The sequence below is a fragment of the Calonectris borealis genome, chromosome 8, assembly GCF_964195595.1.
Source record: "Calonectris borealis chromosome 8, bCalBor7.hap1.2, whole genome shotgun sequence".
NCBI lineage: Eukaryota > Metazoa > Chordata > Aves > Procellariiformes > Procellariidae > Calonectris > Calonectris borealis.
In genome coordinates this window covers 1848407-1872422 of record NC_134319.1, presented here as the reverse complement: position 1 = coordinate 1872422, position 24016 = coordinate 1848407, and the positions used below count along the sequence as shown (strand labels likewise).

Genomic DNA, 24016 nt, shown 5'->3' with positions numbered 1-24016 from the left:
GTAGGATGTGCAATATGCTGCATGAAAGGAGGACCTTGAAAAGGAGACATTTTGTGGCCATCCTGTATTTAATGGCGAGCGAAGCACCAGCGCGTTATTTTTGAGGCTACAGTCGGGTCTGCAACATTCTATATTGCCCAACAACATGTAATTTGCAAATCAAACACATATGCTGTGTATGTAATTGCACTTATTTCCTAGAGCAGCAATTCGCTTCGCTGTGTTATTTTTGTAACGTTTGCCCTTCCCGGGCGAAGTTTCCGCAGTGTTACCCAGGCCTTCCTTGAGGACACAGGCCCTCATGCCGGGGCACCCGGCGGGGACTGAGGCGGCAGGAGACCCCGGTGGGGAGGAGAACTGGTCCGAGAGGGGACCCAGGGCACCGCCGAGGGACACCCGGGTCCCAGTGGAACCCCAGCCCAGCAGGGGAGGAGGCACCCGGCACTACGACCCCGCTCCCGAGGTGTGGGGCCGCGGGCGGGAAGCTGCGGCCCGCCGCGGCCCGGCCCCGGGGCACTGGAAGGCCCCGCCGGCAGGCCCGGCCCGGCCCGGGCACCCGGGGCAGAGGACGCCCGGGGCAGAGGACACCCGGGGCAGAGGACACCCGGGGGCGGGCCGCCGTGTGGGTTGCGGAGCCGCCCCGAGAGGCGGGCCCGGCCCGGACGGCTCAGCGGCGGCTGCCCGAGTAAGGGTCGGCGGGGGCGAGGGGGGAGGCCGCGGCGGGCGCGGGGAAGGAGGGAAGGGGAGAGGCGGCGGCGGCGGCCGGGCAGGCCGAGGGGCCCGCGGCCCCGCGCTTCCTGCCCCGGGAACGGGCGCTGAGGGGCCGCCCGGCCTGGGCCCCGCCTCCGCCGCGCCCCGCAGGCCTCGGCTGGGCCCGCTGCCGGCGGCTTCCCCTGCCCCGCTCGTCCCCGGAGCCGCGCGGGGCCTCGGGGCGCTGCCGCCGCCTCACGGGGCTCGGCTCCCTGGGCAGGGTGCGTGCTGCAGGGCGGGAACCGGGGGTGTTCCCTCACGGCCCCGGCCTGAGGTGCGGTGTCTGTTTTGCCTCGTCAGTCGAGGGAATCTGAAGTTTAATTTTTGGTAATAAATGCTGCTTTTTCCTCCCTTCAGTTCTTAGGGTCATGTGGAACACTGTCACTTTGTGCTCCCTGGGCAGGCTGCCCCCCAACGCCACATCTCCGCTGCTTCCGAGGTTACAAACCGTAAATCGCGTGTTCGAAAGAAAGTATAAGGACTTGTGTCATGGTAAACAACCCGCACACATGCTGCAGAATCAGGGGTTGAAAAGGACACGCGACATGCTTCCCTGCCGTTTAGTAAGTAATAAAGCAAAATATAGACGGTATGCAAAAACTTACCCTGTTTTAGATGGACGTATCCTGTCTGTGTATCAACATGTGTTTGAAGAAAATTTAAGGAACAATGAGGCTGTTATTAAAAGGTAATGAACTGGTTTTGTGGTGTTTTAAAAATGTTGCTGCTTGTGAGATGATGTGAGTTATTTAGAGGCACTTTTAGGAACTTTTAACATAGGAAGAATGCTAATTAAAAAGTCCAGACACTAAAAAAAAAACCATTGTGTTTTTTTCCTAACCATTTTGAACATTAAACTAGTTTCCTTGCTGCTGTTTTCTCGGGTAGCTTCTCTGCAGAGTGAATTTTGCAAGGATCAGTACTTAAAAATTTCAACCCCCCAAAAGAGGTGCCTAAATGCTGACTGAAATGCCTAAACCTAGGTGCAGACTGTATTTAAAATAGTTCCATGTGACATTGTTTTGCATATATTGCCAAGAAGTATTTTTTCTAGGCCTTCATCAAATTTGTTTCGTGTTTGATTTTGAATGCAAAGACATAAATGGTGACTCACGCATTTACAGATCCCTCGTGAAAGAGTAGGTGACGGTTACTGCAATTAATCGTGATTCACTGATAAAAGCAGGAAAATGTATTTTATGTGTTTGTCCTTAAAGATTAGATGGCAAAAATTCAAAGGCCTTTGTTCAGAGGAATGATACATGAGCGGGAAGCAAAGCTATGGAAAACACACTGTGCCCTCCTGTGGTGGCATTTACAACATTATTATAAATCCTTAGCTTTTTTCTCCTGAGGTTCTTCAATCTCTACAGTCTACAGGAAGCCACAATGAGATAAGGGAGTCACGTACAAAGTGGTGTGTAAATAGTTATGTCAAACAGTATTTTTAGTTAAAGATGATGCATCTTGGTGAAAAATATTTTACTTTAAATAAATTAAGAACCTGTTTTTTTTAAGACCAGAATTATTCAAGGTACCACCTTTGTTTACAGTTTATTCAATTCTTTGTCTGCACTTGATGCTGCCTCAACAATAACATTGGTAATCTCTTCCTCCCTTGATGATTGTAGTGACAATGCAGCGTTCACTACTTTTAAAGTATATCTTCCGTGCTGTAGAGTGTGCATTTCTTTTAAATTTAGTAATTTATTCTACTTACCAGTTACTGATTTTTGTCAGATAAACTTGTAGAGGGGAACTGAAGGAGAAAGGCCTTGACTGGATTCTTCCCTAGGGTAGTTGGAACATGGAGGTAAACGTCCATGCTGAATTAGGACTAGCAAATTATGATAGCTTTATTAATAGCTGCAAGTTTCTTGGTTGTTGTAGGGCAATATCTCTCAAAGTCAGCTTTGGTCGCTGTTGGTAAGCCCCTTCTCAGTACTCCACTCACGGGGTTGTTGGCAGAGATTAAGTATGATCATATATTGTGAAATACTGTGTGTTGGGTGTATATGGGCAACACCCAGGGGAGGATATGGATTTAATAATGTTTACTAGCTATGAACATAAACTACAGGTAGAATATGTATATTATTTCACTCTTTTTTTTGTCTTTATTAGACGATTTTTGAATAACGAAACTAAAATGCTTGCTTTAAATAACAAACCTTTGCTTTTTATTACACTTTGTAAGGAACAATAATCCAAAAATGCGAATTCATTCTCATACCATTGATATGAAAACTGTGCAATACATTTAAGTACTATGTTATATACCCTGAAGGGTAACTTGTAAGTAAAGGTGGTTTTCATTAATTGAAACTGTGTTTTTTAAATCAGATATTCAGAGTTGCTAGAGATGGCCAGTAAAGGAGGGGGAGAAGATGCCATCTTGCGTCATACTCAGAGAAACAAGAAGCTGTTTGTTCGTGAACGCCTGAAGTTGCTACTTGATGATGAGTCTTTTCTTGAGCTGTCTCCGCTGGCAGGCCTCAATATGCCGTACGGTGATGTCCCGGCTGCGGGGTGCCTTACTGGTAATTGCTAGCAAATGTAATATTAGATGTAATGGGAAATTGGTGAAGTTCGTTTGTTTCATTGCTCACATCTTTAAGTACGATTCATATTAGATTTAAAGATGGGTAAGGGTTGAGGGTATTGTTTTGAGCAGCCCATGTTGGAGATGCAGCCCTGAAGGAAGAAGGGTTTTGAACCAACACGATCCTTAATATAATTTGAGAGGTGCTGTTTGGGTGCAGTGATGAGTAAGTGATTGTAGTCTGTGTGCTGCACACCTTCCTATACTAACCAGCCTTGCTCGCTGAAGTTAAGGTGTTTGTTCTTACTGGGAAAGGGAAAAGGATGCATGTAATCAGGAATATTTTAGTATATTTTAGTATCTTAAGAACGTGCTTTCCTAGGAAAAGTGAACATTGGTTCTATCCAGTAGAGCTCCCAACATGAAAGAGTTCAGCCACTGCTATATTATTCTTCTGCGATCTTTGCTGGATAATCTGGCAGAAACCTTTAAAGAAAAAAAGTTCTTTCATTTCTTCTAGATTTAGTAATTTATTCTACTTACCAGTTATGATTTTTGTCTCAAAAAATTTAGAACGATGTGTCAAATACAGTGTTGTCTGTTAAAGGAAAGGGGACAAAGTTACTGTGTGACACAGGAGCTGTGACATTTATTCTGTAATATTTTTCAAATTATAGACATGTCTTTTCATTGCATTTTGAAAAGCAGTTCCAGTTTAAAAAGTAACTAGAAGAATAGAGTATGAAATCCTAACTTTTGTCACAGATTGTTACATTTTTCAGTTTTATGTAGGTAATTTTTAATTGCCTTCCCTGTTATCTCAAGCATTGGAAGTCAGACTATTTTTTTCTCTTTTATTGTCACCAGGAATAAGTAAGTTTATTTCAAGTTCTTTCTTCTGTCACTTAGATTTTTTTAAAATGTCATTAGCTTTCAGTTTATTATTCCAGAGAAGAGCTATGTATTTCTTGCCTGTGTGGTATTTGCAACTTAATTTGCAGCTTCTTGATACAGTATTACCAAAAGAACACCCTAGCTATAATTTGGCCCCCTTGTTTCACCTCTGGTATTTTAGAGGGTCCTGATGAGTATCTGTGGTACCACTTACAGGAATTGGCAAAATCTGTGGGGTCTGGTGTGTCTTCATAGCAAATGATGCAACTGTGAAAGGAGGCACTACTTACCCAATTGGAGTGAAGAAACAATTAAGAGCTCAAGAAATAGCCATGCAGAACAGGCTGTTAGCTGTGTACCTCGTTGACAGCGGGGGAGCATTCCTACCACTACAGGTAGTATCAGAACCACTTCATAGAAGAAACTACCTATGTTTATTTGAATCGTACTAATATTAAGCAATAAACCTCAGATTTATGTTTTGCTTTCTTGGCTGGTTGACTTTAACTGTCTGTTATACTTAAATTGAGTTTTTCCCACAAATCGAAGTCCAGGAGATGATTTGAAGATACGTAACAGTGGTGATTACTATGGCTAACCTTGCATCTAGCATCTAATCAAAGTTTAGAAACTTGAATATCAGTGGGGGGACAAAGTGCTGACCAAGCATGAGTATTCTTCAGTGTGCTGAAATGTGTTGGTGTCTTTAATAAATTAGTACATTGTGTGAGGCTTCTATTTTCAACTTCAGAATCTGTAAAATTACTCTGTATTTTATTGTAGTGTTTGTGATAGCAATGCAGTAACCTCCATGGCCTTTAAAAATGTAGTTTTTGAAATTCTTACTGTAGAAGGAGGTTACTTTCCAACGTACAGAGGTCATGTTATCACAGAGACTATAGTAGTTCCTTCTCCAGACTGAAAGCAAACACATAGAAAAAGTTTTTACCTGACTTAAGGAATTGTATCGAAATTGTATCAAAAACTAAGTAAAAAAGGAAACTGTGCTGAAGTCATTTCACAGATAAAGTATGAACGTGAGCTTTCCCTTCTCCATGTTTACAGTCTCAGTTTGTGTAGAATAAATTGGTTTCGCAAAAAATTACGACACTTACCTCTGCTTTCGAAACACATAGGTATTTTTGTGGAATTGCACAGTGTATAAGGGGAACAAATACCATAGCGAATGCTGTATATGAAAGTTTCGGGTATGATTGTTACCTTCCCAGGTAACACCACCTACCTGGTGACCTTCCCAGAGTTGGTTACTATGCGTTTGTGAATGAGTGGAGCGAAGAGGAAGTGTTGGCTGTTGTTGTTAATATTGAAACTCACTTTGTCTTTTCTCTGTCAGTCAGAGCTGTTTCCTGACAAGTCACACGGTGGCAGAGTTTTCTACAATGAAGCAATAATGTCTGCCATGAGAATCCCTCAGGTACGGTGTCATTTGGAGTACAAGTAAGTGTAGTGTATGTGATCAGCAGAGTTCTGAAAAAAGTTTTATTCTAATACAGATTCTAGGAACAACTCTCAAACATGCAAAAAATTTTCTAAAGCTCACCTTTTCTGTTTGTGGGGAAGGGAGATTCAAATAGTATCTCTCATAACAGAAGACTTCAGCCTTAAGAATCCTCTGTTTACCGACTGATCGTGATGGAAAAGCATCAGATCACTAGGTTATTTCAGAGTAAACATTGAACTCTCTCAAAAACAGCATTGTTGTTCATGCTGGTATTTATTTCTCTAGTTCATTGTTCCCCAAGCTGCGATTTAGTCTCTTTAATGTTTCTGAAATAAACGTAATGGTTTTGCCTTTCCATTCTCCTCTCGCCTGCATCTTGGTTTGTTTTGGTTTCTTTGTCCTCAGGTGGCAGTGGTGTGCGGCTCCTGTGTAGCTGGAGGGGCTTATGTTCCAACCATGGCAGAAGAAGTTGTGATTATAGATAAAATCGGTACGCTGTTCCTTGGTGGCCCACCTCTGGTAAAAGCTGCTACAGGAGAACATGTCTCTCCCGAGGACCTAGGAGGAGCTAAACTTCACTCTACGTACGTGAAATAAGTCTTAAAAACAGGAGAGAATTCAGCATACTTAGCTTTAAAGAAACTGTCATTTTATCTTAAAATAACGTGAATGAAGCTGCTCCAGTGATAGGATACAATATGGTCCTCAAGGACTGAAAAATACAGGGTGAAAAAATGATACATGAAGTATTATAAAGGTTGGTGGCATTCAGTTATATACGTGGGAGTATCATGGGGCTAGATACAACTCTTTGAAATGAAAAAAGTAACGTGGCATTGTAATTTCAGCTTTACTACTGTGCACGGGAACTTTCCACTTCCACTGTGTGTGTATGCACACACACACACACACACACACTCTGAGAGAAATCTCATGTACCTGCAGAGGTCAGGATCAGGGCCAAAAGCGGAACCTATTATTACACCATTTGCTTTCCTTCTCAGGTACGGGTTTTTTGTTAGATCAGCCAAATGGAAGTAAAATTAAGTGATGTTATGGGGTGAAGCAGGGACTGGACAAATCTGGATTTGGTTCCCCATTCTTCCACATACTTTCTGAACAACTTCAGGCGAGTCAGTTCCTCTGTGCCTCAGAGGGACCAGCTATAGAAGAGGGATGGTAGAATTTCTTTTCCTAATGTAAACATTGTCAGGATACAAATATTAAAAAATAATTGTGAGTGTTCGAATACTGTGATGATGGGGAAAATGCATAAGAAATTCTCTTTTCTTCCCTAAACTGATGAGTGGAGAGGCGGCATGACTTCTTTCCATTTGTCTGCTTCTGAAAGCACTAGACTAACTCACTGCAGAGAAGAATCTGTATGCTTGTAAAAGTACCTGAAGAAAGAAGAAGAATGGAAAGCCTGCCCGCCTCTGCTGTTAATGAGGGCTTCATAGCAGGAGATGAGCAAACAGGAAATAAACCTGATAGTAGCTATCTAACTGTTTCTTTAATGCTATTTCTCTATGTCAGAAATTTCTGTAGTTGTCAAAACAGTTATTCCCTTCTAGATAGGGGAAAAGGGTGGCTTTGCTTCTTTGTTCTTGGCATTCTATGCTGTGTGTATGGTAACCAGATTCCGTACCTTTCTCGCAAAAACAAATTACTAGTGTGACAGTCAGCTAACTGTGTTACACGTAATAAGTTACTGTCTTTATATCCGGGCTGGAAGGGCTTATTTTGAAATAATTTTTAAAGTTTCTTTTCCTTTTATTATATTGTTTGCAACAATATCGTCATGAAAATAAGCTCAAAGGTCTTTCTTTAATACAGGTAAACACAAAGGTCACAGGCAAGAACTTCTTACTGTGAATTTGTTTTTGGGTTGGATTGCACAGGAATTCCACTGACTTTGCTTTCAGCTCATTCATACAAGAACAAAATCACAGTATTTTCAGGGATTTTGGAGAGTCACAGTACAGATTAAGGTTTTTCCTTTAATTTGGGTTTTCTATCAGAATTCAGATTTCATTATTTCAATACTAATTAATGTTGCTCTCTCTCCCCTAGTGTCAGTGGCTGTGCTGACCATTTTGCATCTTCAGAAAAGGAAGCCTATGAATGTATTCGAAATGTTATCTCTACATTAAATTACGATCCACTGCCAGAGGAGGTCATAGAGCATGACAGTCCTCTGTATAGTTCTGATGAGCTCTTGGGACTGGCACCGCAAGATTATAGGTGTACTCTTCCTGTAAAATTGGTAAGGTGACAGACTCCTTTGTCCTTTCAGTCTGCTCTATGTAGTAGCTCCAGATGAACAGGCAACAGGCTGTTCTGTCTTGGAGAATCCTGAAGTACCTGAGATATTCTGTATTATTACCTAATCAGTTGCCAAACTATCTTGAGTCTGCAACAAAGCAGAATGGCAACAATTCTGTAGAATTATAGGAAATATTTAAGCTGAAAACCTGCTAGAAATAAGATAATTGCAGATTATGCCAGCTGATGCCCATCTGTTTCCATGCACTGTTTGAGATGCTGTTACGTCAGTATGTCTTGCACTGCGTTGGCTGCCTTGAGGATGTGCACCCCTTTAGTGTCCTGCTTTCCCCTCCCCCTGCCTTTTTCACCTTTTTCACCCCCCCAAGTAGTCAAGACTCTATCTTGTAACGTAAATGCCTAATGAAAATACTGACTGAAAAAACAACAAAACTCAAATTAAACTTGTTTGAGGCCGGAATAGATGCTAATACATAAGCAGAGACATGCAGAACTGCCCACGCTATTTTCATTGTCGTGTTCTAGAAGAGATTTAGCCTCCAAGGATGTGAATCCAGTATCATTTCCAGGGGTAAATTCCTACAGTTAAGGGGAGTGACTGCAGAAAGCAGTGTAGCTTTGAAGGCAGCTTTTAAACTGTGTTTGAAAAAAGCACGAGCAATATGCAACTGAGTGTTTCTTATGCACGCAAACTGTAACTGCACATGCTGGGTTTTTTACAACACTTTTATGCACAAACAAAATGAACAACTGTGCTCTGTAACACTGAAATAATTTTGGAGTTGAACTTTGGCTCAAAATACATGGTTGGTAATCAAACATAAACACAAATTTGATATTTTGCGCATACTGAGTATTTAGCAGAGTGTAAGACATAAAAGGGCCTTCTATGCTCATTTAGGTTGACTTCCTGCATTATACAGGTCTCCTCATTATTTGAACAGAGCATATATTTTAGCAGAACTATCCTATTTTCACTTAAATTTCTGTAGTAAAGACTGTATATTTCTTTGCAGATTCTGAGCCGTCTGATGGATGGAAGCAGATTCCAGGAATTCAAGGCTAATTATGGAACAACATTAATAACAGGATTTGGCCATGTGGAAGGGTAAGGCTATAAGATTTCACTGTCACAATGTATGGATGTATTTGTCTAAATAGCTTTCACATCATGATCAGGTTTTACAATATTCCAATAACAATGTTTATGAAGTTCTGAATCAGTCAAGAATTGGTAATAAAATACTTCTAGAAAGCCTGATCTTCTATCTTGGAGCTCCAAATTCACCATGTCTCAGGCCAATAGTAGCAGAGAGTGATTACAAATGAGTGGTTTTCATGACTTTGTGAAATTACTTGTTTGTTCACAAAAACTACTAGCCAGACAGTTGGAACACTGAAGTCTCAGCAGATTCCTTAAGAAATGAGAAACAGCATCTTTGAAAGTGTTCCTTCCCAAATTGAGTGGAAAGCTATCATCCCTTCTCCCATGTGATGGAGATGGGATGATACCCATATGATAAAACCTTGCATAATTCAGATCAGACTGTATTATTAACGCATTCATGAAGCATACAACATCCCAGTCAAATCATATTAAAAAAAAAAAGGTAATAAAATATATTTTTAGAGCCTCTTTAGGTTGAAAGTATAAACTTTTCAGATTGACTGTTAGGTTGTACGTTATAGGAATTAGAGAGAGCCCAGAGTCCTGGCACCTTGTACGTTGTCTTGCAGTGTAAACACTGACAGGTCATCTATAGCTTTACCTGCCCTCTGGGTATTAATCCGTGTTAATACTTCCATGCTGTACATATCAGGAGTGCTGTAAGACTTCTTGTTTGCTAGGTATGTGAGGGTCCTTGAATGAAATGACATGTGTAAGTGCATCCTTCTACATTCTGAATTCCATCCTTCAGAACACGATGAGCTACAGTTTCGTAATTTCTAGGGTTCAAAAGTGAAAAAGTTCATGTGTCTGTTTTGTAGGCACTTGGTGGGGGTAGTGGCTAACAATGGGGAGCTGTCGCATGATGCTTCTCTCAAGGGTAGCCATTTTGTACAGCTGTGCAGTCAGCGGAGCATTCCCATCCTCTTTTTCCAAAATACTGCTCCTCATACAGCAGAGCCAATAAGCGTCTCACAGGTATGGCATTTTTAGTTCAATATGCTTAATTCAAGTAATGCCTAGTTCTTGTTTTGTTTGAGATTACATTTTGAAAATTATTAATTGTTAGGAAAATAATTTTTTTAAACCACTCTTGATCGTTTAAACCAAGAAGCTTCATAATTACTTTGTTCTTAAATCTTTCCGTTAGCATTCTCACTTTATTCTAATTTTAAGCAGGCCTGTATGCTTATCTAAAATGGTACTGTCCAGCTGGCATGCAAGCTGTAAAACTTGGAATTTATAGTGCTTTTTACATTGAAATACAGCCTGTCGATTCTTCTGATACCACTGCGCTCCACAGAAAAACTTCTCTTTTAGAAAAGTGAAGGCATTAAAGTACAGTGTGTTTTGTCCTGGGCTACAGAGAGCCTCATACTAAAACCTACATTAGATTCTCGGAGCAGAGACTGCTTCTGCAGCCCCTTTCCTCCCAGCTGTCACCAGCACTTAAGACAAAGCCTGGTATAATTGCGTTGTATCTGAGCTTTGCTAATGCCTGGGAGAGCTAGCGTTGCACTGTATCGTAGGTTTTTGCACACTGGTTGTAATTGTTTTGTTGATTTACTTTGTAAAATAAGTGCATAATGGGCTATGGTAGTTAATGATGCTGTCTTAGTGTTGTGGAAGAAATGATCATACAGAATTGTAAAGAAATAAATGTTTTAGAAACACAAGTTTGGTGGGAGCGGAGGGAATCTAGAAGAAAGACTTAAAGGCTCTAAAATCTTTATTTTCATTTCAGGCAGAGGCTCACTCCAACAGATTAAAAGCCCAGGCCTCCATGATGGCTGCCGTTGCTTGTGCTGCTGTTCCCAAAATAACCATTGTAATCGGTGGCTGTTACGGGAGCGAAAGTTATGTTATGGTACGGGTAGCATAAATGTTAATGAGTTTGGTAGTAGACTTTTTACACTTTACCAAGATTTCACAGCACTTCATTTTTAAAACAGAGTCAGCTGTGGTTACAGACACCTAACTCAATTTGTTATTTTAACTACTTTTAAAGTAAGAATGCATTACAAGATGTGATTACAGAACATTTGGTCTGCATCTAAGAACCTAGAGCCAGTTCTAAAAAACCAGGTTGTCTGAAAATGTCCCTACTTAGAGCCAGTCCTGCCTTTTTCTCAGCACATGCTGTTTGTTTTCAGTGATCAAGGAGCACATCTCCTTTAGTTGTGCTACTATGTGTGCTGTTCACGCTGCTGCTAACTGCAGTAGGGCTCTTTGTTTGCTCAGAATTAAACATGTAAGTGCTTGGAGGAAAAATGAAATAATAAAATAGCAATATTGAAGGCTGTGGGGATTGTGATGGTTGCTACCGCAGGGTGTCTGTACTGATACAGGAGCTGTAGCTGTAATGGTAAAGGAGCTGTATCATTAATGCTTTACAAATTAGACTGTATTACATTCTGCTTTGAACTTGATTGTGCCATCCTACAGCCATGTTTTTGTGATTAATTTCAATGAGTTTGTACTGTGCATTTTTTGTAGTGCGGGAGATCGTTCAGTCCAAACTTCCTGTTCTTGTGGCCTAATGCAAGAGTTGCTCTTGTGGATTCAAGACATTTCTCCACAGTCCCACAAGCTGGGGACAATGACTGTACAGGAGATGAATCAGAGCTAAAACATCTGAAAGAAAAGTAAGGACATTAAATATAAACCCTTGCAGTTACATTAGTTAGTAAATTACCTACTTCTGTTCATCTTGCAGATCAACACATCCCAAACAAATAAAGCAAACTTGAATCTACTGAAAAATATTTGAAATTTCCATGTAATTCCATGTCTGCTCTTAGGATCTTCTCAAGGAAACAAAAATGTTTGACTTAAGAAATAAACAAACAAACAAAAAAACCCCAAACCAAAACAACCAACCAACACCCAAAAAACCCCCCCCAAAACAACCCTGAAACCCTACAACCCCAAATCAAGATATTCTGCTGTTTATTAAACGATGGTGATCTTCTGAATATGGAGGATGGTCTGTAGTGCAGAATGATCAGATTTGTTATGTATTATTTGCTGGATTCTAATTAATTTTAACAGTAGTACTACACATTCACTTGAGATTGAAGTATATGCCTTTTTCATCTATGATTTTGTTTCACTGGCCTGATGTTTTTTATTACACTTTTGTGCTTTTAAGCTTGTTTAATACTCTCTCTTCTCCAGGCTAGAGGAAGAAAGCAGTGCATTTTACTCCTCTGCCAGACTCTGGGATGATGGTGTAATTCTACCTCAAAACACTAGAAAGGTAGGGTTTTTTCCTTATATGTTCATTACAGTACATTTTATCCTCGGATCGCAAAAGGATCTTGCGGCAAATGCGCAAGCCTATGACCCGCTCAAGGTGAGCGGCATGCTAATTCCCAGAACCGGGTCTCCCACTTCTCACTCCATTTTCTGTGGCATTTAGCTTTGCTATTCTCATCTTTTCTCTTCTCCATTAGTCTATCCAGAAAGTTTCTGTTGAATTCTGGTTACGTTCTGGTTACTTGACTACAGCATTTCCTCACTGAACCTCTTAATTGACTTTACCATTTGATTCTGTATCCTTTCTTTTTCGGTCTTGCATAAGCACCCGTATCTTTAGTCTTTTAAGTTCAGGCTCTTCACTGTTCACGTTGTTTCCATTCTTTTGTCCTAGGATGTTTCTTTTGCTGCTTTCTCTTCATGCTTGTAATTTGCTGCTTACACTTGGGATGCCCCCCCCCCCTTTTTATTTATTTTTTTAGATTTTTTAGATTCTTTCTGAAAGCCGTCACTTTTGTTCTTCTATTTTTCCTTGTTATCTTGTTTATTAGCAATACTTAAAATGTTCTTTGCACTTCTGAAGCTTGTTTACTTAAAGATCACAAATACAGCCTGCTATCAATTAATCCTTCTAAATATGGTACCTCTTCATGGTACTACGCAGATGTTAAATATTTCCTGTGGAGTTTATGGGAACTTTGGTAATGAGAGAGCACCGAGAAGTATTTTCTAGTACTAGAGCCCAGAGACCTCCCCTCTCTAGGAACTACACGTGAAAAGAAAATGTGACAGTTGAAATGAATCATTGTTGCTCTCGGGTAATTTTCACCAGCACACCACAATTCATGTTTGCATGTTTAGCTGTTTTTTACAATATTGTTTTGCTACTTTATCCCAGTTCTTGCTAATAGATGGAATTTATGTTTAGCTTTGTCTGAACTGACAGCATGTGCTCATTCAGATCCTTGAGGTGCTTTTTTTTTAATAGTCTTTAAAAGACAGTGATGTGCTCCAGTGGCAGTGGAATACGCACAGTGAAATTAGGAACCACGACTCTGGATTCGCAACAAGATACACAAATGGTTTTGGCAAAGGAGACTATTATATGCACCATATGATAAAAGTTAACAAAATCTTAATGGAGAATTATCTTGTTTTTAAAGACCAAAACCAGTTCTGTATTTTCAGTCCCTATTGTCACAAGGCACCAAGAAAGATGACTTCTTAGAAGAAGATGGATGCGGAAGAGCAGGATGTTCTGCTAATTTTTCATAGGCGATGGGGAAGCTTAGGAGCGTAGCTATGTAATAACAGAAATGGATTATCACACAATATATTTTCATGGGAGTTTTACAGCAAAATAGCTTCCCAGTGTTCCAAAAGTAATTCTCTTGTCACCACAGTGACTTTAAAATGGTTTAGTGCTCTCTGTATGCAATGCATAAACTTTGGGATCCTGAGGACATTTCTTCCTTTACATTTCCCCTGCCCCAGTGGTACATTACACGGACATCTATTTCCCCTAACGCTACAGCCGACAACTGTTCATTTTAAATGTTCATTGTTTTGCAAAAAGTAAGAACAAGTGCATTACGGAATGAGTGCATAACTAGTAGGTTTTACTAATTTTTTGTTTCAGAGGCCCATTGCTTATACTGTCTTTTGTTTTTAATTAGGTGATTGCACAGTGCTTAGAGATTGTAGAACAGCAGAAGTACCAGGTCGTATCTCCGTGTCCGTATCCTGTCATCAGAATGTGACTGCAGTTGTTTTCAAAGAATCAGCCTTTTAAAGTTAGCACCATGTACTAGAAAACTTTAATGTCAATGATTTTCTAATTCTTTGATACCATTAATAAAAATGTTAAACCATTGCAGACAAACAAGAATCCCGGATTTTAAGTCTATTAGCAATAAGTTTGTATTTTGAACCATAGCCTCTTACTACATTAGTCGAAAATTTATTTTGTGCGAAGGAAGGGTTAAGCTGAGAGTCTATAGCACACTAAGGAAGCAAATTCATCCCAAGCCGTAACAATTGCTTGATTTTTTTCGTATTCATGTTTTAGTATGAAATCCAGAACTCAAAAACTGCGCTTTGACAAAAGAAATGGGAAAGAGAAAACACACAAACTAGTGTGGGCAGTTTTCAGCCTCAGTAAAGGACAAAATGCTGCCTGCCACACAGCCGTGGGGCTGCCAGTTCAGTTTTCCAGAGCAGCTATGGAAAGGCTCCACTCGGATTGCTCTGAGGACAACAAAGGAGTGACCAGGAGGTGATTTAAATCCATAATACTTCAGTATTGGCTAAAAATTACCTCTTCTCAAGGCATGTAACAGAGCACAGTGTTCTACGTCATGTTACCGCGTGTGCAGGTATTGAGTTCACACTGTGCCGTTTCATGCAGCTGTAACTCTGCCGCAGCTGTGAAGTTTGATTTTGTAAAAACAAACAACTCCTCCCCACCACCCCAAACTTGTGTTGTTTTAACCGTATAGTTCTTAGCACGGTACGTCTTAAAATGGTGCCAAAGGGTGTATTTGAAAAATACCTGGCTAAGTATTTTGCAGAATCGTCAACAAACCTGAAATGCTCAATCTTAATTAAGTAGCCATGCAGATAAAAAGCGATGTTGAAGGAATTTAGGTCATCTGAGTGCTTGTAAACGGAGACCGCACCTTTTCGGAGCTGGGAGAAACCTAACGCGACGCGTTGCAGGCAGCGGTCACGCTCTTTTGAAGAGTCCGTGGAAGGTCACGGGGATGTTCACCTCCACTTCAGCCCTGGCAACCTCGCTCATGTCTTTGGCGTTCAGGATCAGGAGGTAGGCGGGCTTCGGCCCCGCGCCCGGGCTGATGACGATGCTCAGCACGACCCCTGGCAGGCGAGAAAAACGAGAAGCCTGTCCCAGGTGTGCCCTGGCTGTACCCGGCCCGTGGGCTGGTCGAGGTGAGAGTAGCCACTCGCGCACAGGACACCAGTAAATCTCGTCGTTGTTGCGTGAGCGTCGGCTCTGAAGCAGACGGTGAGATTATTTATTTATTTCTCATGCTATTTTGGGTTTTTGCCGTCATCAGCTCGCCGGCCTGGGGGCTGTGGCACAGTAGCTCCTATAGAGTTTACTTTTTAAACTAAAAAATGTTTTTATTCTGAAAAGGAACTATGGAAAGCTATTGCAGGGGCTGACGACAAACATCACCTTACTGGAATATGTATCAAATTTGTCCATTAATTTTTCAACATTACGAATTACTTTAGATTTATAAATTACTTCGTAATTCTGCCTCTGAGGTTTAATGCGACAAGATACCCATTTCTGGATCCTGGCGTCCCTGTGTGGAATGGACGGGACGCCCTGTCTCTTGGGTGGTTTGTTCGTTTGCGTACTCTGTGGGTCGGTCATTGCAGGAGGACGTGGGAACAACGACACAGCGTAGTCCGTGACAGCGTCAAAACAGCCTTGGGGAGGACGACAGAGCTGTGAGCATGGAGCCCGGTGTTAACTCAGCTTTCGGAGAGTGCTGCTGCGGGGGCTTAAGTCCCAGGAAGTGAGAGAGACTTAAACACATTCCTAAAGTGCACGTTGTTTACTTCAGTCAAGGAAAGCTTTTAATTTCAGTGGGATTTAAGCTGCTGCATGAGCACTTTCCTGAACTGGGAACAGATAATACGAAATTTCGCTCTGAAATATGAAATATTTTGGCTATGAAATACAAAACTCTCACTATAAACCAGTGAGAGTTGGCTCTTAAATTCAGCAGAGCCAAGACTTCTCCGAGCTTCACGTAATCCTTTTTGGAGACGAGGAATTCAGGGAGTAAGTGGACACCCTCTCGGGCCGAGTGCTGCCACTCACCTTCAAAAGTAGGTACAGGGCTGGGGATGCCCGAAGAAACGCGTGCAGTGCTTGGCACGAATACAACTGCGTGTCCTCGAGTGACAAAGCCTGAATTCACCCCACTCCTGCACGAGGAGGATGGGTCAGGAATAGAAAACAGGCTTGGTTTAAGAGAGGTTTAAATTTAACCAAGTTCTGCCACCTGGAATTCTTTACATATTGCAATTCCTGATGGAAAAAGGCTAGGAAATGAGGACAACAGATCATCTAAACCGAAAGGTCTTTCTTCTCCTGTGTTTTCATTCAGTCTTAATTTTCCCACGTTCTCCTCAGAAACCTCCCACCAGCGTTAGAACAAGGTACGTGGCGCCTGGGGGCTCGTGCCCGCCTCTGGCGCAGCCTTGCAGACAGCCCGCCGGGCCGGCAGACACAAGCTTTTCAAGTCACGATGCCATTGACCAAAGTAAAATCAGTATTACCGTCATCTTCCTCCAGGGCATCCGGATGGGAAACGAAGATCGGCTCCGATGGGTACGAATCCGGCTCCTGCCACACCCAGGTCTCCTTTGTTTTAACATTCAGCTTGCAAAGCTAAAGGTGGGGAAAAAACCAAAAAAACCACATCTCGGAAATACTCTTTCTTGTCCTTAAACTGAAAGCTCATGGAAAAGATGTGCCTCACCCCTTGGTTGATAGTTACCCTGTCTGGGACAAAGTGATTCAGCCCCAGCCCATACGTGTACGTGTAAGGTTTCCCACTGTACTTCTTGTAATTGATCTGTGGAAATTCAAAGGCTACAATAAAAAAAAAAAAAAACATACGCATGAGGACGAGTGGGATGCGGCGTGCGGGGGGGGCTCGCGTTGCCGCTGGCCGTGTCCGGGGTCGTCGTCTTACCGTGGCGCGGCCCTGAGAAAATAACTTCTGGCTCCAGCCAGATGGTCTCATCGCTGCGCAGCGTCGCCGTAGCTGTCGTGTAGGGCAGGGTGACCAAGTTCTTGCCCGTGTCAGCCTGGGACAAAGAAAAATACCCAAGAGAAATGGAGAAACAGCTTTCTTAGTCTATTTGCAGAGGTCCGTTGCAAACTGCATTGAACAGTGGCGGCAGCGATGTGCAGCAGAGCCTCATCAAGCTGCAGAATTGCAATATGCTCGGCAACGGCTGCTTCTTCCATTTTCTGGGTTAGCCACAGTGCAGCAAGAGCGCCTGTTGCTAAAACCAGCCTGTATGTCAGCCTTCCCCGTGCTCATAAACACAGGCATAATTTTTTCTCCTCCTTGAGACATTCAGGGGTTTTAATTAAGCACTGCCACGTGGGGTTGCACTTTTTGCTTGCTCAGCAACACAAGCCGGGGTGCCCGTGAGCTTTGCAGCTCCGCAAGCAGCTCAGCTGACTGCAGCCCCCGGCCCACCCGCCGATGACCACGAGCGGGGTCACCGGAAAAAACCCCAGCAGTTGCGAGCTTTCCACCAGGCTGGCCGCGTGATGGACCTCACACCGTGAGCTGGGGCTGGAGGATTTAACCACACACGCTCGGGCTGCGGCTGCTCCCTTCTCCGTTCCCAGCAGCGGCACCCTCCGGGATTAACTGCTGCCCCATGGTCTCTGATTTGAACAGGAACTTACGGGAAATAAAATAGAATAACATTGATCAGCTAAAGAAAAAAAAAATTTTATCTGAAGACTCATACTTTAAGTTTCCCCCTGCCATTAAAACATTTAATTTGAATTAAATGGGGTCAGGCAGAGCACTAGCGATGCTCGGCCATAGGCCCCGCAGAGGAGTTGGGCAGACACCGGCGTCCCCAGGCCCCGCTGGCAGCTGCAGCGGCACGGAGCCGCGCCGGTACCTTGTCGATGTTCAGGGGCAGCACGTATCTGCGGGCTTCGGGCTGCGGGGCTTTCTCTGCCTGTCGCTTCACTTCGTCCCAGTTTGCTCGCAAGTTGGCTAAGTAGAGGTAATTGTAAACAAACTCGAACCTGCACAAAAACGGGATCACAGGCAGAAACAGAGATGTCATTTGCAAGTCGGGGGATTCAAACGTAGCTGTTTTTTCCTAAAATCCAATGGAGTAAGACGAGTCCTGTTCCAGCTCCTTGGCAGAAGCGAGCGGTGCCTGCGCACCACTTCCCCTGCGAGGAAAACCCGGCAACTGCTGGTTTTTGCCCTGAGCGCCCTGCGGCAGCCTCAGCGCAGGGCGTCCTGGCTACGCCGCCAACACCGGGTTGGGCATCGCCATTTCGGTGCCACGTTTTTCTGTGTTAACAGGAAAAGCAGCATTCAAACCTCAGACCCTGCTCACTGCAGCCCCCGGAGCCGCAATAGCATCAGCCCTTGGGTAGTCACTAATATTTATTAAAGATAAAGGCAAACGAGGTCTCGGAAAATGAGTTTCAAAGAGGCTCCCCGCGCCTCCGCGTAACTGCCACGCTGTGCGGTCTGTGTGTCACCACGTGTGAATATTTAGATGGGTTGGAGGGAGTCAGTGCGAGTGCCACAGGCGACCCCGACGGGGAAGGGACGTGCCAGCGCGGGGACCGGCGTGTCTGGTGCTGGGGCTCTGCTGGCCCCCGCCAGCTCGCGTGGGCCCCTCGGCCGCCTCCAGGCTCGGCACCCCCAAGACTCACCCCTTCCAGGTGCAGAGGTCGACGATCAGAAATCCGTTATCTTCGTAGGTGTTAATGTGATGGAAGAGGTTGAAGGCGGAGGTGCGGTATTTGATGTTGAGGAGCCTGCCTTTCTTTTTCTCTGCCACGTGAAGCCAGACCTGAAAAGCAAGCAGCTGCTTGGTGCGGGCTCAGAGAAATGGAGGTGAAACCGATATGATGGGCTTCCCAGTCCAGGGCTGGCTGCCCAGGACAGCCCAGTTTGGTATGACCCACTGCTTACCCCCATGGTTTCGTTGGACTCGAAGCAGTCCATGTAGTTGGCTCCCCAAAGGCTCCAGGAGGAGAGGAACTTGAGGAGGTTGATTTTCACCGGTGTTTCGACAAACACGATGTAGTTTGAGGTCAGCCCAAAGCTGTTTGGAAATGTACGGGGAGCACACCAAGCCCATTGTAGTTAGTTTGGACAAAACCCACGTGGTAGTTCATCTTAAGCACTGAATATAGCACGCAGATGATTGCTTAAAATGAACATAAACACCCTGATTTTGGTAAATCACCTAATTTTAGTTGCTGCTTACACGTGAGAACAAGCCCTGCGTGCCACTGCTGGAGAGCATGCGACGCCAGCGGTGCTGTCCACGCGTACCCCACCTTTGTGCGCTTGCAGAAGTAAAACGGGACTCTGTAAGGCCGCGCTCACTGCTCAGAGCAGCCGCCGTGCCGCGGGAACACGCCGCGTGGCACACGTGGGCAGCACCCCTCCTTTCAGCCCACCTGCACCGTCCGTCTACCGGCCCCGGGAAACGTTACCTGTGAACGTAAGAGGGCTTAAACCTGTCGCTGCAAGGGAACTGCACCACCACCTCCGACTTGTTCATCGGGTCTTCCTTGTCTGGAACAGGACAGTTGAAGGGTTCTGGAGGGTTTCACCCATACTTACTGTCGTGGCTTAACCCCACCCAGCCGCTCGCTCACTCCTCCCGCAGTGGGATGGCGGAGAGAATTGGAAGAGTAAAGGTGAAAAAAAAAACCTCGTGGGTTGAGATAAAGACAGTTTAATAATTGAAATAAAATAAAATAAAATAATAATAATTATAGTAATAATGATGATAAAAGAATATACAAAGCAAGTGATGCACAATGCGATTGCTCACCACCCACCGACCGATGCCCAGCCCGTCCCCGAGCAGCGACCCCCGGCCAGCTTTCTGCTAGTTTGTATCCTGAGCATGACGTCACATGGTGTGGAACACCCCATTGGCCATTGGGGTCAGCTGTCCCGGCTGTGCCCCCTCCCAGCTTCTCGTCCACCCCCAGCCTGCTCAGCCGGCAGAGCATGGGAAGCTGGAAAGGCCTTGGCTTAGTGTAAGCACTGCTCAGCAACAACTCAAACAGCAGTGTCTTATCGACATTAGTCTGTACTAAATCCAAACCACAGCACTATCCCAGCTACTAGGAAGAAAATGAACTCTGTCCCAGCCAAAACCAGGACACTTAATCTGTATTCGTAGTGTTTACCCAGCAAGCTTCTGCCTTTAACACAAAAGCAGTTCATGATTTAGAAACTACGTAAATAATTGTTTTAAAGATAACATTTCTGTTACTTAAAAAAGCAAATAAAATCTGAAGAAGATTTAAAAAAAAGTAACTTGATGACAAAATTTCATTTGAAGGATAAAAAAAAAAATGATTTCTGGGACAAGATTTTCTCAGCCGGCTCAGAGGTGGGATTAACTGACCTGCCTGAAGTGGAGGAATCCGTATGATGTTATAGGCGAGCGCAAAGTTTTTTCCAAAGCAATTGCCGATGTTGTAAACCGTGCCGTCGTTTTCAACGTGGGGATGAGCCGTTGCCCCATTGACGGACACGTATTTACAGAGATCCACCTGGAGAAGAAGATGCAGAAAGTCAGGAGCTTTCTTGGCAGGAGATGGGAAGTCACCAGCTCTGCAGGTCAATGTGACCTCGCTTCGGACGTGGAAGGTTCTTCTCTAAGCCCAAATCACCGTCCGTTTTGTGAAAAGGAGAAGGGCAGCAAAGCCAAGAAATTTGAGACGGTCAGGTGAGCCGACCTGGTTACAGGGAGAGGTTTGGGATCCTGGGGTCCAAAAGGAAAGGCTCCACAGGCTGGACATTGGTAACGCAGCAAAGAAAACCCCCAAACCACGCGTTCTGCGCTACGTACAGCTCTGCAGGCTGAATGTGCTCTGCTCCGAGGTAAACGAGGGCAGCAGTAGAGCTCTGGCAGGAGCCCTCCGGTTACGGTCCCCTTTGGCCAGGCTGCAGTGTAGTTTGCAAACGCCAGCCCAAGCAGGAGGATGCGGACCGTGGGCCCCCATCGCCGCCTCATTAAATATTACCCAGAGCAGCAGCGGCTTCATTTATAAGCTCGTTCCGACTCTGCTCTCATTAACCCTCAGCTGGCTTCGTTTCTGCGTCATCTCCCTGACAAACCCCAACTCTTGCCTTCTTGGAAGAGGCTGTTATTAAACATCCTCATTTTAGTTTTACTCCTCCACGTAGTTAGAAGCACAGTACAAAGACCCACCTGCTTAATAGTCTCTAATGTATCCGGGTTAATTTTGGTTATAAAGTTGGTCTCGGTACAGGCATAGTAATCTTCGCCGACGGGGTAGACGTTAACGAGGGCGTTATCAGTGACCTCCACACCTTTGAAGTACGAAAAAAACCTGAGCAGAGAAAACGGACAGGCAGTCAGGGGCTTCTTGGAAGTGGAAGCACCGTCGGACATCGCTGCAACGTCTACAACCCCGAGGTACCTGGAGAAGATGTTCTTGCACGGGTCTGGGTACGCGTAGGTGCCAAATTCTGTTATCACGATCCTTTTCTCGGTCATCGCTCTCACGTACGCATCCGTCCTGACAAACCTGGGGAAGGCGAGAGGGCACGTTACAGATACAGCCATAAAACCGCAACAGGCTATGCCATTAAAATACAAATATTCTTGTGACGAGCCTCATGAGACCTCTGAAAGGCGCAGGTCCCCGCAGCCTCACATTGCATCTGGAGCACGTGGGGTCCAGCAACCGCCCCCCCACTGCGGCGCAGGGAAGGGACGGCCAGCGAGAGCTGAAGCTGGTGGGAAACGCGGCGCTTTGTCTAAACATTCTGCGCCAGACACCTGAAAGCCGATAGCTCGGCAGCTTCTAACTGAAAACACATTTCGTTTTTCAGAGGCGACGTAATTCTGTCACCGGCTGCAGCTACACCCAGCCCTCCCTCCCCTCCCCTTCCAGATGTTTTGTCATCTGTACGAAAAGTTGCATTTCTGCTAACTATGAGTAAGTTTCAGTTATTTTCAGCTGGTTTTAGTGATCTCACCGTTAGAGCTCTTCCAATAACCGCATGGACTTGAAATAACCGGTGCCTCCCACGTGCTGGGCAGCAGAGCCCGTCCCCAGCGCTTACAGTCGAGCAAATGCTTCGTTATTTGTTCTTTTTGCTTGGAAAATGGCCACATACCTTCGGTGATAGGTAACGTGCCCCTCCTTGAAGTCGAACTTGTGGAGGAGGGCCTGGCCATCAAAGAGGTGATAGAAGGGCTCCGCGCCCACCTCGAACAAGCCGGGACCACATCTCAGGAGGCTTCCCCGCAGCCAGGTGGGAATCCTGCCTGCGGAAGACGCAGCGTTGGAACATGCACAGCCCATGGCAAATCAGCCCAAGTGATTTTTATTGTGTCAACAAAAAGAACAAAACTTCAAACTATTTTTTTTAATGTTTATTAAACTTGGTTTTTAAACCAAGTGAGCTCTTTAAACCATGCTTTTCTTCACCTACACACCTACTGTAGACCAAGACATTCAGGATTGAAATGTCTAAAGATCGCCATCCAGTCTGTCCTTCCTCCACTCCGGAATACGCCAGCCCCGTTAGGTCCTTTACCCCGACCCCGTGCGCCAGCCCTTGTAAAGCCTCTGAGCTGCGGTGGCCCACGGGCTCCTGAGAACACAAGCTGGGCAGGAGGAGACGAGGGAGCCCACACCAACCTGTGACGTGGGCGGTCACCGGAGAGGACAGCTCCTCCACGGTCTCAAAGAGCTTCTTGTAGCCTCCAGCGGGATGCTCGACTCTGAAAGGGCCAAGCAGACCTGGGGTTAGCTCGGTTTTGGGATAGCTTTGGAACCCCCCCGCCAAGAGAGGGGGTTTTGTTTCTGGATGGGCTGATCTGCGACTTGCAAATAACTTGAGAGGCCGGGAGGGAGAAGCACCAGCCGTCGCGGGGGGAAAGGCTCCGAGGGCTCTGCCCAGCTACTGCAGCCGCCTGCGAACCGTCCGGACCCCGCGCCTGAGCGCACGGTGGAGGAATAGGGAATACCGACGGGACAGCCCGGGGCGCAGCCCTGCCGGCAAACACCCTCACCCAATGGACAAATTCAGGATATCCTGAATCATCAGGAAGCAAAATCCAACTTGTAAATCCCAGGTCTTGAATAAGCGTTTTTTTTTTTTCCTTTTTTCTTTGAGCACAGAGCGTTCCTGAGTACGTAGCTGAGAATTACTTGTTAGGTTCCAATTCTGATCAACTGCAGAGCCCACGACGACACACCAGACGCAGGCTGTGTGGGGCACGGTCCTTCCCCTCCAAAGTACGGACCATCCTCCGGTACCCGGAGGTGAGCCTGTCCCCCCGGACCAGGATCACGCCGCTGCGTGGGATGGACCAGCACAGACACCCCCCCACAGAGAACCCCCCGTCCTCCTGCCCCCGGGCTGTGCTGGCCCCCAGCCCCACAGCAACCCCCAGCCAACGCTGCGCCGCGACGGCGGTCGGGGACGTGCTCCTGCAGAGGAAAGCCCGCAGGAATACTCACTGGCTGTACATTTTCTCCCCGAGGAAGGACCCGAGCCTCCGGCAGCCAAGGGTGCAGCGAGAGCTGTGCGTTGGGTATTTATGGGGTGCTGAGCCCTGCCGAGGGGAGCCCTGCTCCCAAAACCGCCCCCGCCAATGAGCGCACCCCGGGAACAGAGCGGGCTTTCACTGCCGAAATCCTCCCCGGGCTTTGAGGGGTTTTGTCTTGCCGTTCACACAAAAAAGGGCTTTGACTGTTTTTCTGAGACCTAAATTCTTCCCCGAGCAGAAGTGATTACAAAGGGGGAAAAAAAAAAAACAACCAAGAAAAAAAAAAACCCAGAAACGCAGCGTGCTGGAGTCGCGCCGGGTGGCATGCCGGGTGCTTGGC

At 45.1% G+C, this 24016-nt stretch overlaps 2 protein-coding genes across 3 annotated transcripts; one reads left to right on the top strand and one right to left on the bottom strand.

Moving 5' to 3' along the window:
• Nucleotides 1–602: 602 nt before the first annotated feature.
• Nucleotides 603–14237, top strand: LOC142084683 (methylcrotonoyl-CoA carboxylase beta chain, mitochondrial-like). 2 transcript variants are annotated; one of them, XM_075155540.1, is made up of 13 exons: nucleotides 603–685; nucleotides 1108–1438; nucleotides 3094–3290; nucleotides 4403–4581; nucleotides 5541–5621; nucleotides 6054–6232; nucleotides 7722–7914; nucleotides 8951–9042; nucleotides 9924–10080; nucleotides 10847–10969; nucleotides 11599–11747; nucleotides 12280–12361; nucleotides 14037–14237. In XM_075155540.1, exons 2-13 carry the CDS (start codon nucleotides 1119–1121, stop codon nucleotides 14118–14120), a joined length of 1836 nt encoding a protein of 611 aa, XP_075011641.1. In that variant the 5' UTR covers nucleotides 603–685; nucleotides 1108–1118; the 3' UTR covers nucleotides 14121–14237. The 2 variants fall into 2 exon arrangements, with proteins under 2 accessions (XP_075011641.1, XP_075011642.1); XM_075155541.1 differs by having other exon boundaries at nucleotides 650–685; nucleotides 1108–1313.
• On the bottom strand, nucleotides 14158–24016 carry RPE65 (retinoid isomerohydrolase RPE65). Its single transcript, XM_075155542.1, has 14 exons — nucleotides 23648–24016; nucleotides 22823–22905; nucleotides 22296–22446; nucleotides 21593–21700; nucleotides 21361–21502; nucleotides 20551–20698; nucleotides 19622–19703; nucleotides 19092–19224; nucleotides 18830–18969; nucleotides 18052–18181; nucleotides 17097–17211; nucleotides 16899–16993; nucleotides 16678–16789; nucleotides 14158–15237 (listed from the first exon to the last, which is right to left on the bottom strand). The coding sequence occupies exons 1-14, from the start codon at nucleotides 23656–23658 to the stop codon at nucleotides 15086–15088; spliced, it is 1602 nt and encodes a 533-aa protein (XP_075011643.1). The 5' UTR covers nucleotides 23659–24016; the 3' UTR covers nucleotides 14158–15085.

Coding starts and splice junctions, on each gene's coding strand:
- LOC142084683 (XM_075155540.1), top strand. CDS start 1,119: ATGTGGAACACTGTCACTTTGTGCTCCCTGGGCAGGCTGCCCCCCAAC. Junction 7,915..8,950: donor GTACTCTTCCTGTAAAATTG/GTAAGGTGACAG, acceptor ATTTCTTTGCAG/ATTCTGAGCCGTCTGATGGA. Junction 9,043..9,923: donor GGATTTGGCCATGTGGAAGG/GTAAGGCTATAA, acceptor TCTGTTTTGTAG/GCACTTGGTGGGGGTAGTGG.
- RPE65 (XM_075155542.1), bottom strand. Junction 20,699..21,360: donor CATTAGAGACTATTAAGCAG/GTGGGTCTTTGT, acceptor CTTCTTCTCCAG/GTGGATCTCTGTAAATACGT. Junction 16,790..16,898: donor ATCACTTTGTCCCAGACAGG/GTAACTATCAAC, acceptor CCCCACCTTTAG/CTTTGCAAGCTGAATGTTAA.